We start from the raw sequence: 13,031 nt of genomic DNA on the forward strand, positions 1-13,031 counted from the left end.
TTTTTACAGTATTTTTCATACTTAAGTACAAGACATTTCAGATACTTTAAGACTTTTACTCAAGTAACATTCCAGTCAGTCACTTGAACTTTTACCAAAATCATATTTTGGAGAGGTACCTATACTTTTTAATCTCCAGTGTAAGACACTGGAATGACCTGGACATTTTAACAAAGTATTTCAATATGAAAGCACATATGTATTTACATATTTAATAATATGCTATACCACCTATCTGTCTTTGTTAAATAGCATAAAACAATGTATTTCAGTATGAATTCACATTTTTTTTTAAAGATTAATACATTTCTGTCTGTTAAAGAGCAAAATAAAACAATGTATTTCAGCACAATTTTTTTTTATATGTGACAGTGTCCTATATCATAACCACATCTGCCATTTGTAACAAACCAAACCGTATGAAAATTGGGTAAAAATCTGGGGAGTTAAGATTTATTTTAGTTGAGCATATAGCTTCCTCAATACATATATATACACTGGGGGAAAGTGAGAGACCCATTCAAGGTGGTGGCCACACTGAAACATCAGCTCCAGCAGGCAGCACAGGTCCTTGAGGCATCTACGTGTATAATGCCGGGTTTCCCCCACCATATTATGAGACTGATGGAGTGCCAGGGTTTACTCACCCCATGCCAGGCTAGATGTTTGTTTATCTTAAATGCCTCGGTGTTTGAGTGCAACATAAAACGGTCAGAAACGTTTCTGTCTGGGAGAAAATCTCCTCGTGTAAATAAGCTAACGCCTTAGCTGTTGTAAGCTCGAAACACACTACGTTCACACTGCGTCTCTCCTGCAAGCTGCATGACAAAGTACTCCTCGTGCTCCCCCCACCTCCCCCGCTTGACAGCTACACCCAGGCGCCTACTGCCAGGATTTCATTTTCTGGAGGAAACCCTGTAATGTCTATGCCCAATATCCACCTAAAGTAGGAACTCAATTACACAAGTACCTGATTTGGCTAAAAATCACAGAACAACTATATAAGGGCTGTCAAACGATTAAAAGTTTTAATCGCGATTAGTCACATAATGTCAATAGCTAACTCAAGGTTAATCGCATATTTTATCCTTTTATTTCTGAAAGTGTAAAAGCCTATTTGGGCATTTTAATATGGAATTTTGCAATAAATGACACTAATAAAAAAACATGCTTTTACAAAAAATATTTCTATTTTTTATTTTTCAACCACTCAGAATTGGAATGAAAACAATCCTAGTGCCATAAAATGTTAAACTCTGGCCAATAATGGCTAAATCGCTAATCATAACACCCTGATGTTATGATTAGCAAACAAATATGTAAATAAATACCTGTTCTCATGCCGAAATATTTTTTTGCCTCTTCAACAAAGATAGACATGGTATTACACATATACATATTAATTAATACTAATTTTACATTTCAATAAAATCACAAGTTTTACATATTTTTTTCACTCTCTCTCACACACATCAAATCCTGGAAAAAGGTTTTGAATTTCCAGGTCATTCCAGAGTCTTACACTTTGTTTTCAACTGGGGCAGGAGCTTAATACCCTTAAAAGGGAACTGTTAGCACAGCTTGCATGTGCTGATACTGTACTTCGTTAGACAATGGGATTCAGCCTTAGCTTGTCAAATACAAAGACAACAAATTAATAAGCATTGAAGTATGGTGTATAGGTTGGGTTTCTGCACCGTTATCAGCGTGTAAAAACTTACCTTCAGAACCAAGCTCTGCTCAAAATGGTGATCTGCACCGCTTGATCTACTTTTTAGCAGTTATCACCAGTTATTGCAACCATAAACTGCAAAAAATACGGGCAACATTGCTCCCTCTGCCTTTACCCCCGTCAGCCCCTATGTCAGCCTAGAGGAGGATGCACTACAGCATGTGATGAGACGGAGGAATATTTCAGCTGGTTATACTCTGTAGTACAAGCAGGTCTCTTAATAACTTGTGTTTATCATCACTTATTTTAGAGCCCAATAAAGCGATTTCACTTTCAGTAACAAGCTAAAAAAACACAACCAGTAAGTCATGAAATTTACAAGCGACTTTACAAAAAAGAAGCCCAAAGTCGCATGAAATAAGCAGACTTGGCAACAGTGAGCGCGGGCCTGTTTTACTACAGTCTCTAGCATTCTTGGAACTACGGAAAGTGCTGAGGGTAAAATAAACACAGTCTGGAGAGCGATGCGGGGAAAAAAACATTAGGGAACAGTGTGTGTGTTTTGTCCGTCCGTCCGTCCGTCTTCTTCCGCTTATCCGGGGTCGGGTCGCGGGGGTAGCAGCTTCAGTAGGGAGGCCCAGACGTCCCTCTCCCCGGCCACTTGGGCCAGCTCCTCAGGAGGAATCCCAAGGCGTTCCCAGGCCAGCCGGGAGACATAGTCCCTCCAGCGTGTCCTGGGTCTTCCCCTGGGCCTCCTCCCGGTGGGACGTGCCCGGAACACCTCACCAGGGAGGCGTCCAGGAGGCATCCTGACCAGATGCCCAAGCCACCTCAACTGGCTCCTCTCGACGTGAAGGAGCAGCGGCTCTACTCTGAGTCCTCCCCGGATGACTGAGCTCCTCACCCTATCTCTAAGGGAGAGCCCAGACACACTACGGAGAAAACTCATTTCAGCCGCTTGTATCCGGGATCTCATTCTTTCGGTCACGACCCAAAGCTCATGGCCATAGATGAGGGTAGGAACATAGATCGACCGGTAAATCGAGAGCTTCGCCTTTTGGCTCAGCTCTCTCTTCACCACAACGGATCGGTACAGCGCCCGCTTCACAGCAGACGCTGCACCAATCCGCCTGTCGATCTCCCGCTCCATCTTCCCCTCATTCGTGAACAAGACCCCAAGATACTTGAACTCCTCCACTAGGGGCAGCACATCCTCCCCAACCCGGAGAAGGCACTCTACCCTTTTCCGGTTCAAGATTTTGGTCTCGGATTTGGAGGCACTGATTTTCATCCCGGCCGCTTCAGCACTCGGCTGCGAAACCGCTCCAGTGAGAGCTGTAGATCACGCCCTGATGAAGCCAATAGGACCACGTCATCCACGAATAGCAGAGACGCAATCCTAAGGCCACCAAAACAGATCCCCTCAACACCTTGGCTGCGCCTAGAAATTCTGTCCATAAAAGTTATGAACAGAATCGGTGACAAAGGGCAACCTTGGCGGAGTCCAACTCTCACCGGAAACGAGTCCGACTTACTGCCGGCAATGCGGACCAGACTCTGACACCGGTCGTACAGAGACCTGACAGCCCTTATTAAAGGGTCCGGTACTCCATACTCCCGGAGTACCCCCCACAGGATCCCTCGGGGGAAATGGTCGAATGCCTTCTCCAGATCCACCAAGCACATGTAGACTGGTTGGGCAAACTCCCATGCCCCCTCAAGAATCCTGCTGAGGGTATAGAGCTGATCCAGGGTTCCACAGCCAGGACGAAAACCACACTGCTTTTCCTGAATCTGAGATTTCACTATCCGACGGACCCTCCTTTCATGAACCCCTGAATAGACCTTACAAGGGAGGCTTAACAGTGTGATTCCTCTGTAGTTGGAACACACCCTCAGGTCCCCCTTTTTAAATAGGGGGACCACCACCCCAGTCTGCCAATCCAGAGGAACTGCCCCCGATGTCCACGCAATGCTGCAGAGCCGCGTTAACCAACACAGCCCCACAACATCCAGAGCCTTAAAGTAGTCAGGGCGAATCTCATCCACCCCCGGGGCCTTGCCACCGAGGAGCTTTTTAACAACCTCGGCAACCTCAGCCCCAGAGATGGGAGAACCCGACCCAGAGTCCTCAGGCTCTGCTTCCTCAATGGAAGACGTGTTGGTGGGATTAAGGAGGTCTTCGAAGTATTCCGCCCACCGAAACACGACGTCCCGAGTCGAGGTCAGCAGCACACCACCCCCACTGTAATCAGTGTTGGTACCGCACTGCTTCCCCCTCCTGAGACACCGGATAGTGGACCAGAATCGCTTCGTAGCCGTACGGAAGTCTTTCTCCATGGCCTCTCCGAACTCTTCCCACGCCCGAGTTTTTTCCTCGGCGACCAGCCCAGCTGCCTGCCGCTTCGACTGCCGGTACACATCAGCTGCTTCCGGAGTCCCACAGGCCAAAAAAGCCCGATAGGACTCCTTCTTCAGCTTGACGGTTTCCCTCACCGCTGGTGTCCACCAGCGGGTTCGAGGGTTGCCGCCGTGACATGCACCGACAACCTTGCGGCCACAGCTCCGACTAGCTGCCTCAACAATAGAGGCGCAGAACATGGTCCATTCAGTGTGTGTTTTGACGCTCGATAAATGCGCGACAAAAAAATTGCCGCCGTTATGGTCTAACAAAGTTAACGCATTAAAGTGACAACCCTAATATATATATATATATATATATAGATATATAACAATAAATTAGTGTGTGTGTGTGTGTGTGTGTGTGTGTGTGTGTGTGTGTGTGTGTGTGTGTTAGAAGCAATAATAAAGAAAATCTTGTAATACATCAGGCTAGTTAATTGTTTTACGTTTATGTTTAAATGTGTCATTGACTCATGCAGGTCACCACACACTAATTAACCAAAACATTGAGTTTGCTTTATGTCCTTTAGAAACAGCTGTAACAAGCTGCTTCAGTTTGAATTATAGAAGCTAAGACCTGTAAACAATATACTGACTGACAGAAGAACCACAAACACATTATACAGTAAGAGCACTTGCCAGATGGTCTTTTATCCATTTGAAGAAATCTGACTGAAAAAAGTGAGTAAGTGACTCAGAGGGTCTGATAATAACCATTAATATCCATACAGAGTATTTTGCTTTTCATCCCACCAATTTGAGAGTTATGTGTCTACTTCTGTTTTTATTCAAATATACTTATTCAGACTCCTTCTCACTATATGATCTAGTAAAAAGAATGTCTTTAAAAATGTCCTACCCTCACAGTTCTTTCCATCCAATGCTAGGGAGAAGCCAGTTGTGCACGAGCAGCGGTAGGAGCCCTGGGTATTTTCACAGGTTTGGGCACACAGCCTCCGAGGAGATTGCCAGCATTCATTTACATCTGTTGGCACATGAGCAAGACCTATTAGACAGCAGACAGAAGTCAAGGCCGTTCACATCAGTGTGTAGATTAAATTCTTCCACGGTAAAGTGATTTGAAGGTTCTGATCACAGACATGTTCATTATCCAGTGTGATATGTGGAGGAGACTGATTGGGGGGGGGGGGGTACTTTGTATTTGGATGATGCTGGGTTAGTAGCAGAGCCTGGGCTATGAGGGTGCTTGTTTAGAGAAGATGTAAGATTTTGATGGGCTGTTTGTTGAACATCTGGGCTGAATAAGGTGAAAGGGGAGGTAGATGTAGTCTGGGCTGGTGTCTGGGGATAGGAAGGTTTGGATTGTCTGTTGGGATAATCCAACAGACAAGTGCAATATTTGTTTATGCACTTGTACTTTGTTTAAGGACAAAGCTGCTCGTCCACAGGTCACAGAATAGAACATGTTGGAAACGAGGCGTTTTGCACTTGACCTATTTAAAAAGAAACCATCTGTATTGAAAATATGTATTTTCTCCCAGAAAATATTAAAGTTGTCAATAAAAGGTCATAGAAGTTTTACTGCAAGTTTTTTAGCCAGTTGTTAAGCATCAGAAGGCTTGAAAAAAAATCTCATCTCCATAATAAATGAACACGAGAGGTCCACTGAGAAACACCTTGACATTAAGACCTTCAACTTTACCTAGCAGAGGGATGAAATCCGTCTGCTAGATAAACACTTCACCCAAGTGTAATGCTTTTCACGGATATAACCTGATATTCGAGCCAGACACAGAGTATGTTTAAATGGTTTATTGAAAAATATGAATAATAGCAGACAAAGCAGGCAGAAATGGGCAGGAGACCAGGACTGACTAGGAGAGGCAGGCGTATATAGACTTGACCTGAACCTCTGGAACCAGACTTGAACGGGAGCTGTAGGCCCATGGCTCACCAGAATGGGCACAGCAAACAGCAGGACTTCACAGGACACAGGGCAGTAAATTGGCATGCAGACACTGGAAACTTTCTTCAGTGAGGGTTGGTCAAAGGCAGAAATCCTGAGTCAAGCAGGCTATGCACACAGGAACTGGGAGCAACAAACCGGCAATACACATGAAATAAGACGAGACATTCTGGCAGAGTGGTTGAGTGAGGCAGGTATAAATAGGGAGAGTGACAGGTGAGCAGAGCTGCCAGTAATTAGTGCAGCAGATGGAGCTGATCAGGTGCAGAGTGGTGGGTGGTAGTTGGCTGAGCTGATTGGATGGTGACTGATGGCTGTTGGGTAAGAGCAGGGTGCGATTTGCTGGGGGGGATTTCCCCCCCCCCCTCTGGTTGTGACGTCCCCCCCTCTGGTCATTCGTGTTTTATCCCTGGGGGGGGGGGGGGGTACATTCCTCCCCCTTCTGATCTGAATAAGTAATATTATCAGGGGTTTAATGTTCTCCGTCGCTGTGAGGGACTTTCGTCATTTGGAAAATGAGCGCAAAATGTTCCATGTAGACTTTTTATTCACGATTTTAAACAGAAGCTGCGCTTAACCAATGAAATCTGGCAGAGCTAGGACATTAGCCAATCAGAAGGAGAGTAGGGCGGGTCTTTGCAAAGCGGAGATCTGCCAGTCTGAGGTTTATGGGTGTTCAATCATTTTAACTTTTAAAAGAAAATCTCAAACTGACCACAGATGCATGAATGAAAGTAGCGGTAGTCAAAGGTTTTCTTTGGATTTATGTGAACCAGCACGTCAGAAGTTCAGTGCATAAAACAGCTGACAACAACTTCCCTCGGTAAGTGTGTCTGTTGCTGTTATGTTTTATTTAAAACTGAAAGAGTAACGCTGTAGCTCGGCTAATTTAGCATGACACGCTTTTTTTTTAAGAAGAAGAAGGAGGGCCGGAATGTGAAATGATGTCCCGGTTTGACTGGGTCTGATTCGGAAAAAGTAAAAAAAAATCATAAATATTATTCCAGCTGCGCTTTTCTGTAACAAAGAAGGTCGTGGAGGGGCTGTTGACCATCTCCAGCATTGAATGAACGAGAGGTGGGGACACAGAGTATATAGGATTGATTCATATTGCATGTTACAGTGGAGTTAATGTACAGGTGTGAAGAAGATGATGTAATGATGCAAGCTGCTGTCTTTTGAATTAGCTGCAGTTTATGGAGGGTTTTGAAATTGTAAAGTGGAAAGGTTAGTGGACTGTGGACCAGTTTGGCAAAAGTGTGAAGGAAGAACTTGCTTGATGCTGCAAATATGAAAGTTAACCAGGTGATGTTATGGATGTGGAAAGTGAAGGAGATTATGCAGAGGGCTGTCCTTGATGGTGCAAAGGCTCTGAAGCTGGAAGGTGGAGAGATACAGGAATTGTCAATGGAACTGTCAGATTTGGTTAAAGTGGACTTGTTACAATAAGAAAATGAGCTTACTAAGGTGGCATGACGTCCACGGCCCGGGAATATATGGGCTGACTAGAAAATATTTTCAGTCAAATTGATTGTTTTTGCTTTAACTCCTGAATATCATGGATTTTTCAAAATTGATATTAATACATGTCTTGTGTCCTTCACATTTTTAAATTAATTTTGTTGTTTGTATTTAAAGAGTATTATTACATTTTCTGCTCAAAGCAGTTAAAGTAAATTAATACCCACTCCTGAGTCCCGACAGTAGATGGCGCAAGTTTAAAAACAAAAGTCTAACCTACTGGATCTAGCTAGCTACCTGAAAGAGCACCTGCTAGCTAACCATTATTAATAAAACTTTGATTCATTAATACAACTTTTGAAATTATCCCCCCCCCCCTCTGTTTTTTTTTTTTTGCAAATCGCACACTGGGTAAGAGGAATGAAAAATGATCAGTCCCATAGTCAGCTCTGTACTACTTCAGGGCCCCAGAGTCAGTTCATGCATTCCTCAGGTTCCTGACTCCAAGCTCTCTAATGTGGCAAGGATGACCCAGCTCTCATTCCCCTTCAAAGAAGGCAGGGAGTTCTTTGATGAGGGTGTCCAGTTGGTGCTGCCTCCTGTCCACACTGTGGTCTCAAGCCTCAAGAGCTCAACCGTGTTCTGCGTGGGTTCTTATTCCCAGAGCTTCTTCTTGGGTTCTCATTCCCAAAGCTCCAGCCTGGGTGCAAGTCTCCAAAGCTCTAGCTCGAGTTCAAGTCATCAAAGCTTCAGCCAAGTTTCATGCACCAACATGGTCTCCAAAACTCCAACACCTCCATTGCTGTGGGCCTGTTAGTCTTCGTCTCTGTTGTCCACCAATCCTTCGACTATTGTGGCCTCCAAGATTGCTCTGGCATATCTGGGGCCCTGAACTCTATATCTGCTAGTGACAACCTCCGGTTCACCCACCTCTGGTATGACTTTTTCTTCTCCTTCAGAGGCCCTCCTCCACCCACCTGGTTTGTGTTGATTCTTATTTTTGTCTCTGTCAACCTAAACCAGCCCAGCTCGGGTTGATTTATATTTTGTTTCTTATTTCTAAGTGCTAAGTCCAATTCTAAATATGTTAAATATACTAATGTAAAAGCATAGAAGAGTAACAGAGTTTTATACAATTTCAATGAAACCCTATGACACAAGCTGTCGTATGTGTTATTTACTAGTAATACAGAGTCATCTGGAAGTGTAATAAGCAGTAATCACATATGGTTTTGAATAACAACAGATAAAGGAATATAGAACTGCTCTTTATTTTTGAGTAGTCGTTGTTTGTCCTGGACATTAAAACAACTTTAATATGTTGTAGCTTAAATTAGTTGCAAAAAGAATTAATATATGCAATCTTGTGAAAGACGAGGTGCTACGGGGTAGCAGACGAGGTGCTGCTACGGTTCTTACTCTTACGCTCGCTATATATTTTGCAGACATTCTCTTTGCTACTGTGGTGACCCTGCCAACGGGAGCCAATGCTTAGGAGAACATGCTTAGTTTATTGACGAGTAGGTTAAAAAAAGACGATGTTTAAAATGTTTTCTTTAGTTAAAAAAAGTTTTTCAAATACATACATTTATAATGCCTGAGCAGACAGGGAACCCGGTATTGAAGCCAGACATGGCATTGCACTTTAAAACCTGGGCAACTCACAGCAGAGGGTGACACGTAGAATTGCAGGCTGCTTGCAGTAGGAGATCGGCAGGATGACAGTTAATGCAGACCGCTAGAGGCTTAAATCAGTACCGTTAGACGGGCGTGGGTTATACATGGAGAGGGCTTATAAACAAACAGATTCAATAGGCTAGGCAAGGTGTGAAGTCAAGAGATCAGTCCAAGGTCGATGTCCAGAAGAATAGAAAACTGATGAGCTGGCCGACAAGGCAAGGCAAGACAAGACATAAACTTGATCAGAAACAGGCTAGGCAGGAAAAAACCACTGGACATCTATTCACTGTGAGGCTTTCAACAATCTGGCACCAGCGGACTCTGGAAGCCAAGTATACGAAGACAGAAACAGATGAATTAAATTAAGTTGATTATAGGATTATTGTGTAGAGTCAGAGGAGTGCAGGTGCAGCTAGTGAACCTGATAATAAGTGTCAGCTGGGCTAGAACGTGACAGTACAAATTCATCCTAGTTATCAAATGATGCCATCAAGTTCAGTTTATTATTTCCAGTTGGTAAAAAGTTTTCTTTATCATCAAGCTCATATCACGCACCGGCAAGCCTGCCTCATACCTCTGCTGCAATCAAGCTAATGCTGCATGCCTGTTTCTCGGTCCCTATAAGCTCACCTCAGACAGCAGGAAAGTACCACATCATGGAAAGCCTTTGCCAGTAGATGTCCAGCGTTCTTCTCATGATGCATTGCTTTGTTTCAACCATGACGACATTCTTTGGATTTCCCTGCCTAAACCGACTTTTTAGACTTCTACCAAGTTTCTGATTTCTCGACTGTGACCATGATTATTTCTCACAACAAATGAGCCTTGCCTAACCCTCAGATGTTCTAATCAATCTGTGATTCCCTGTGCATGACCTAGGCCTGTCTCCCAGACCCTGATCTAGTCTCTGTCAGTCTGTCTAATGCTGCCTAAGTGTCTCAGGCCAGTGCTCCTCTGATTCAGGCTTTAGCCATGAACTACTTCATCATAAGCTGTAACACTTCCCATGGTTTCCTCGTGAGAATAGGGAACCACATCACAGAGCAAAGAGCCCCATCTGGATTCTGAGAAAGTAGCTTTTTTTAATAAGTCTCTTCTCATCCTCTGACTTTGCAGCAGCAACTAACCTTTCCTCTTCCATTACAGTGGTTCCTGTCTGAGTATTCAGTTCGTCCTTACAAATAAATCTGTTAAATTGCATAAATTTTTTGGTCTCTTGTTCTGATCATTATAAAAATAAGTTTCCTAAAAATCTAATGCTCTGTTTAGCACTATTATTGAAAGTGTGACACTGTAAAATTATTGTGTCTTTGTTATTAATACATTAATACAAAAGGGTCATTTAATTATTAAGACGTGACATAACTGTTTGTGTGGCTGAAAATTCAATCAGCTTGACATCATTATCTACATCATCATCTGCAGCAGTGTCCTCGACTCAGTAATTCTTACCTGTGCAGACTTTGCGGAAGGCATCGTACCGGTAGCCCGTCTGACAGTCACAGCGGTAGCTGCCGGGGAGGTTGTGACAGATCTGGCCCACTCCACATTGGTGCGTCCCCATCTGACATTCATCAGAATCTAAACAGATAAACAAAGCTTTTAAGCTGTAGACTACTTTGCACTATGGCCTAACAATAACCTGTTAAGGCCGCTTGTAAAATATGACTGAATCTTTAATGAGTCGATTTCATGTTAGATTGCTTAAAAACCACGTGGGGGCACATGCACAAACAGTATTTCCTGACAATGTTCCAGCCAAAACAAATTAGAAAACCTGTTGGCTCCACAATGTGTCTACCCTGAGTTTGATTCTTAACAAGCTGATCTGATATCCAAGTATCATAATCATAATGCTTTTATTGTCATCGGACTTCAGAGGAAATTATGGCAGCTTCCATGGTCAGGTGCTTGAAAGGACAGTATATGAAAAGAAGAATATAATGGAAAAATTATAAGGTTCTGTGCAGAGTCCCCTGTCTGCAGATACATTCCAGATATTTACCATTACACACTACTCCAGTGGTTCCCAACCCTGGTCCTCAAGTACCCCTGTCCTGCATGTTTTCAGTGTCTCCTTGCTGCCACACACCTGACTTACATTTATGATTGAACGATAAAGAGGCCTCTGCAGCACATGATGGCTGCTGAGGACGTCAGCACGTCTAAAATGTGCAAGACAGGAGTACTTGAGGACCAGGGTTGGGAACCACAGCTCCACTCCATTTAAGTATCTGGTATGTGGAATTACAAATTTGCTCTCTCTAATTCAAGTTTAACGGGTTGACATGGTTTAGTGAGATCTTTATGGAGGTCCTTTCTGTCTTGCATGTACATCTTTGTTGATATCCAGTGGAACATTATGTACTAGCGGAAACTGAAGTAATCGTTCAGGAAGCGAACAGGCATCAATAGATAATGGGATCAACCTGAGCAGATGAGCTGTAAATTTGAAAGCCTACCTTTTAGGTCAGAGGAGCTCCTGGTTGGTAAAATATTTTTTTTTCCTGATTTAAAAGCTTTATCCAATTCAACTCATAGCCATTGGAATTTGTCAAGTTTTATGTTGCTGTTTGCCTGATTTAAAGTGATGAGTTGGCTTTATGTGGTCTAAGAGGAAACAGCTGTGAGTTAGTTGGACAAAAGAGGTTTATGGTGATGTCCATCAATAGAAGGATAAACCGACAGGATCAATTTCACCTGTTTTAACATAGTAATTTGGAACTGTGGTACTTCTCCCTGTACTGCTATGTTGAAGTTTATGTCTATGTATTTCAGAGTAATGAGTAAGTTTGTACATCTCACTAGGTTTGTGGTGATTTAATGTGTAATGTACAATTTGTACCAGGTTTTTTTTTTATTCCAATGTATGATTTAGCATCATTTCAGATTCAATTTCTGAAATGATGCTCGTTTGATTGTATGATTTCTGTGTTGCTAGCTTTGTGTCCGTGTTTTGGCCTTTGTTTTGTGTTTGACTAAATCGTTTCTGGGTGTGATCATTTGATTAAATGTCAGAGGATGTGTAATATATTGCTGAAGTTTCTAAATACATTGTAATAGTTTTGCTTTTACCGTATAATTTTGGTAATACACCATAGAGTAAAGAATCAGAGGGACAGTTATACTGTATGTACTGTGTGAAATTATTTGTGCTTCTACTTAACATCTCAACTAACTACAGCAGTGTTTGGGCTTCATTTTCCACTTTCTCATTTGCAGTTTGACAAAGTTGTATGTAGCTTTCAAATGCTGTTTGCTTAAAGCGGTCAAACTCACCGACACACTTGGTTCCATCTGAGCTGGAGGTGTAGCCCGGATTGCAAATCAATGACTTCTGCTGACACGTGTAGGAGCCCACTGTGTTGATGCAGGTGGAACCGGAAGTGCAGGGCTCACTTAGGCTGCTGCATTCATTAATGTCTGCAGAAACACAACGACAGAGAGTGAAGCTGACCAGCAGCTGACAAGAATGAGTGATGTGTGGGGAAATTCATTCTGATTGAAATGTTTCACAGCAGTGTCAACCTAACAGCTACGTTGCAGTATTTACATTTTCTCTTTTTACAGTGAAAAATCATGGTTACACAGATTACTTGCACTAAGATTGAAATTGTTATTCAACTGCTAAATTAAAACAACTACATAAATGATGCAGAACCTAGTAAATACTGAACGGGTCCCCCTTTTCAAAGCAACTTCCAGCAGTACATGAATAGGAAGCTTTTTTCAGCAGTTACAACTCACCCCTGATTTTTTCTTGTTTTTAAATCTATGTTTTAGTTGTGTGTTCTTGTTTTTGCCCCTCCTTGCTGGTAAACATTATGGAACTGCCTGTTGTTTTGGACAACTTTGTTTTTATTTCATTTTATATAACATTTGTGGTTG

At 42.9% G+C, this 13,031-nt stretch overlaps 1 protein-coding gene across 3 annotated transcripts in view; it reads right to left on the reverse strand.

Moving 5' to 3' along the window:
• fbln2 (fibulin 2) overlaps nucleotides 1-13,031 on the reverse strand; it is a 127,696-nt gene that overhangs the window by 13,563 nt on the left and 101,102 nt on the right. For all 3 annotated transcript variants that reach the window (XM_036152003.1, XM_036152001.1, XM_036152002.1), the window contains exons 10-12: nucleotides 12,423-12,566; nucleotides 10,596-10,724; nucleotides 4,935-5,060 (exon numbers count right to left, since the gene is read on the reverse strand). In XM_036152003.1, the coding sequence (XP_036007896.1) occupies nucleotides 4,935-5,060; nucleotides 10,596-10,724; nucleotides 12,423-12,566 (399 nt within the window). The remainder of the gene's footprint in view (nucleotides 1-4,934; nucleotides 5,061-10,595; nucleotides 10,725-12,422; nucleotides 12,567-13,031) is intronic.

This window comes from Fundulus heteroclitus, chromosome 20 (assembly GCF_011125445.2).
Source record: "Fundulus heteroclitus isolate FHET01 chromosome 20, MU-UCD_Fhet_4.1, whole genome shotgun sequence".
Lineage (NCBI taxonomy): Eukaryota > Metazoa > Chordata > Actinopteri > Cyprinodontiformes > Fundulidae > Fundulus > Fundulus heteroclitus.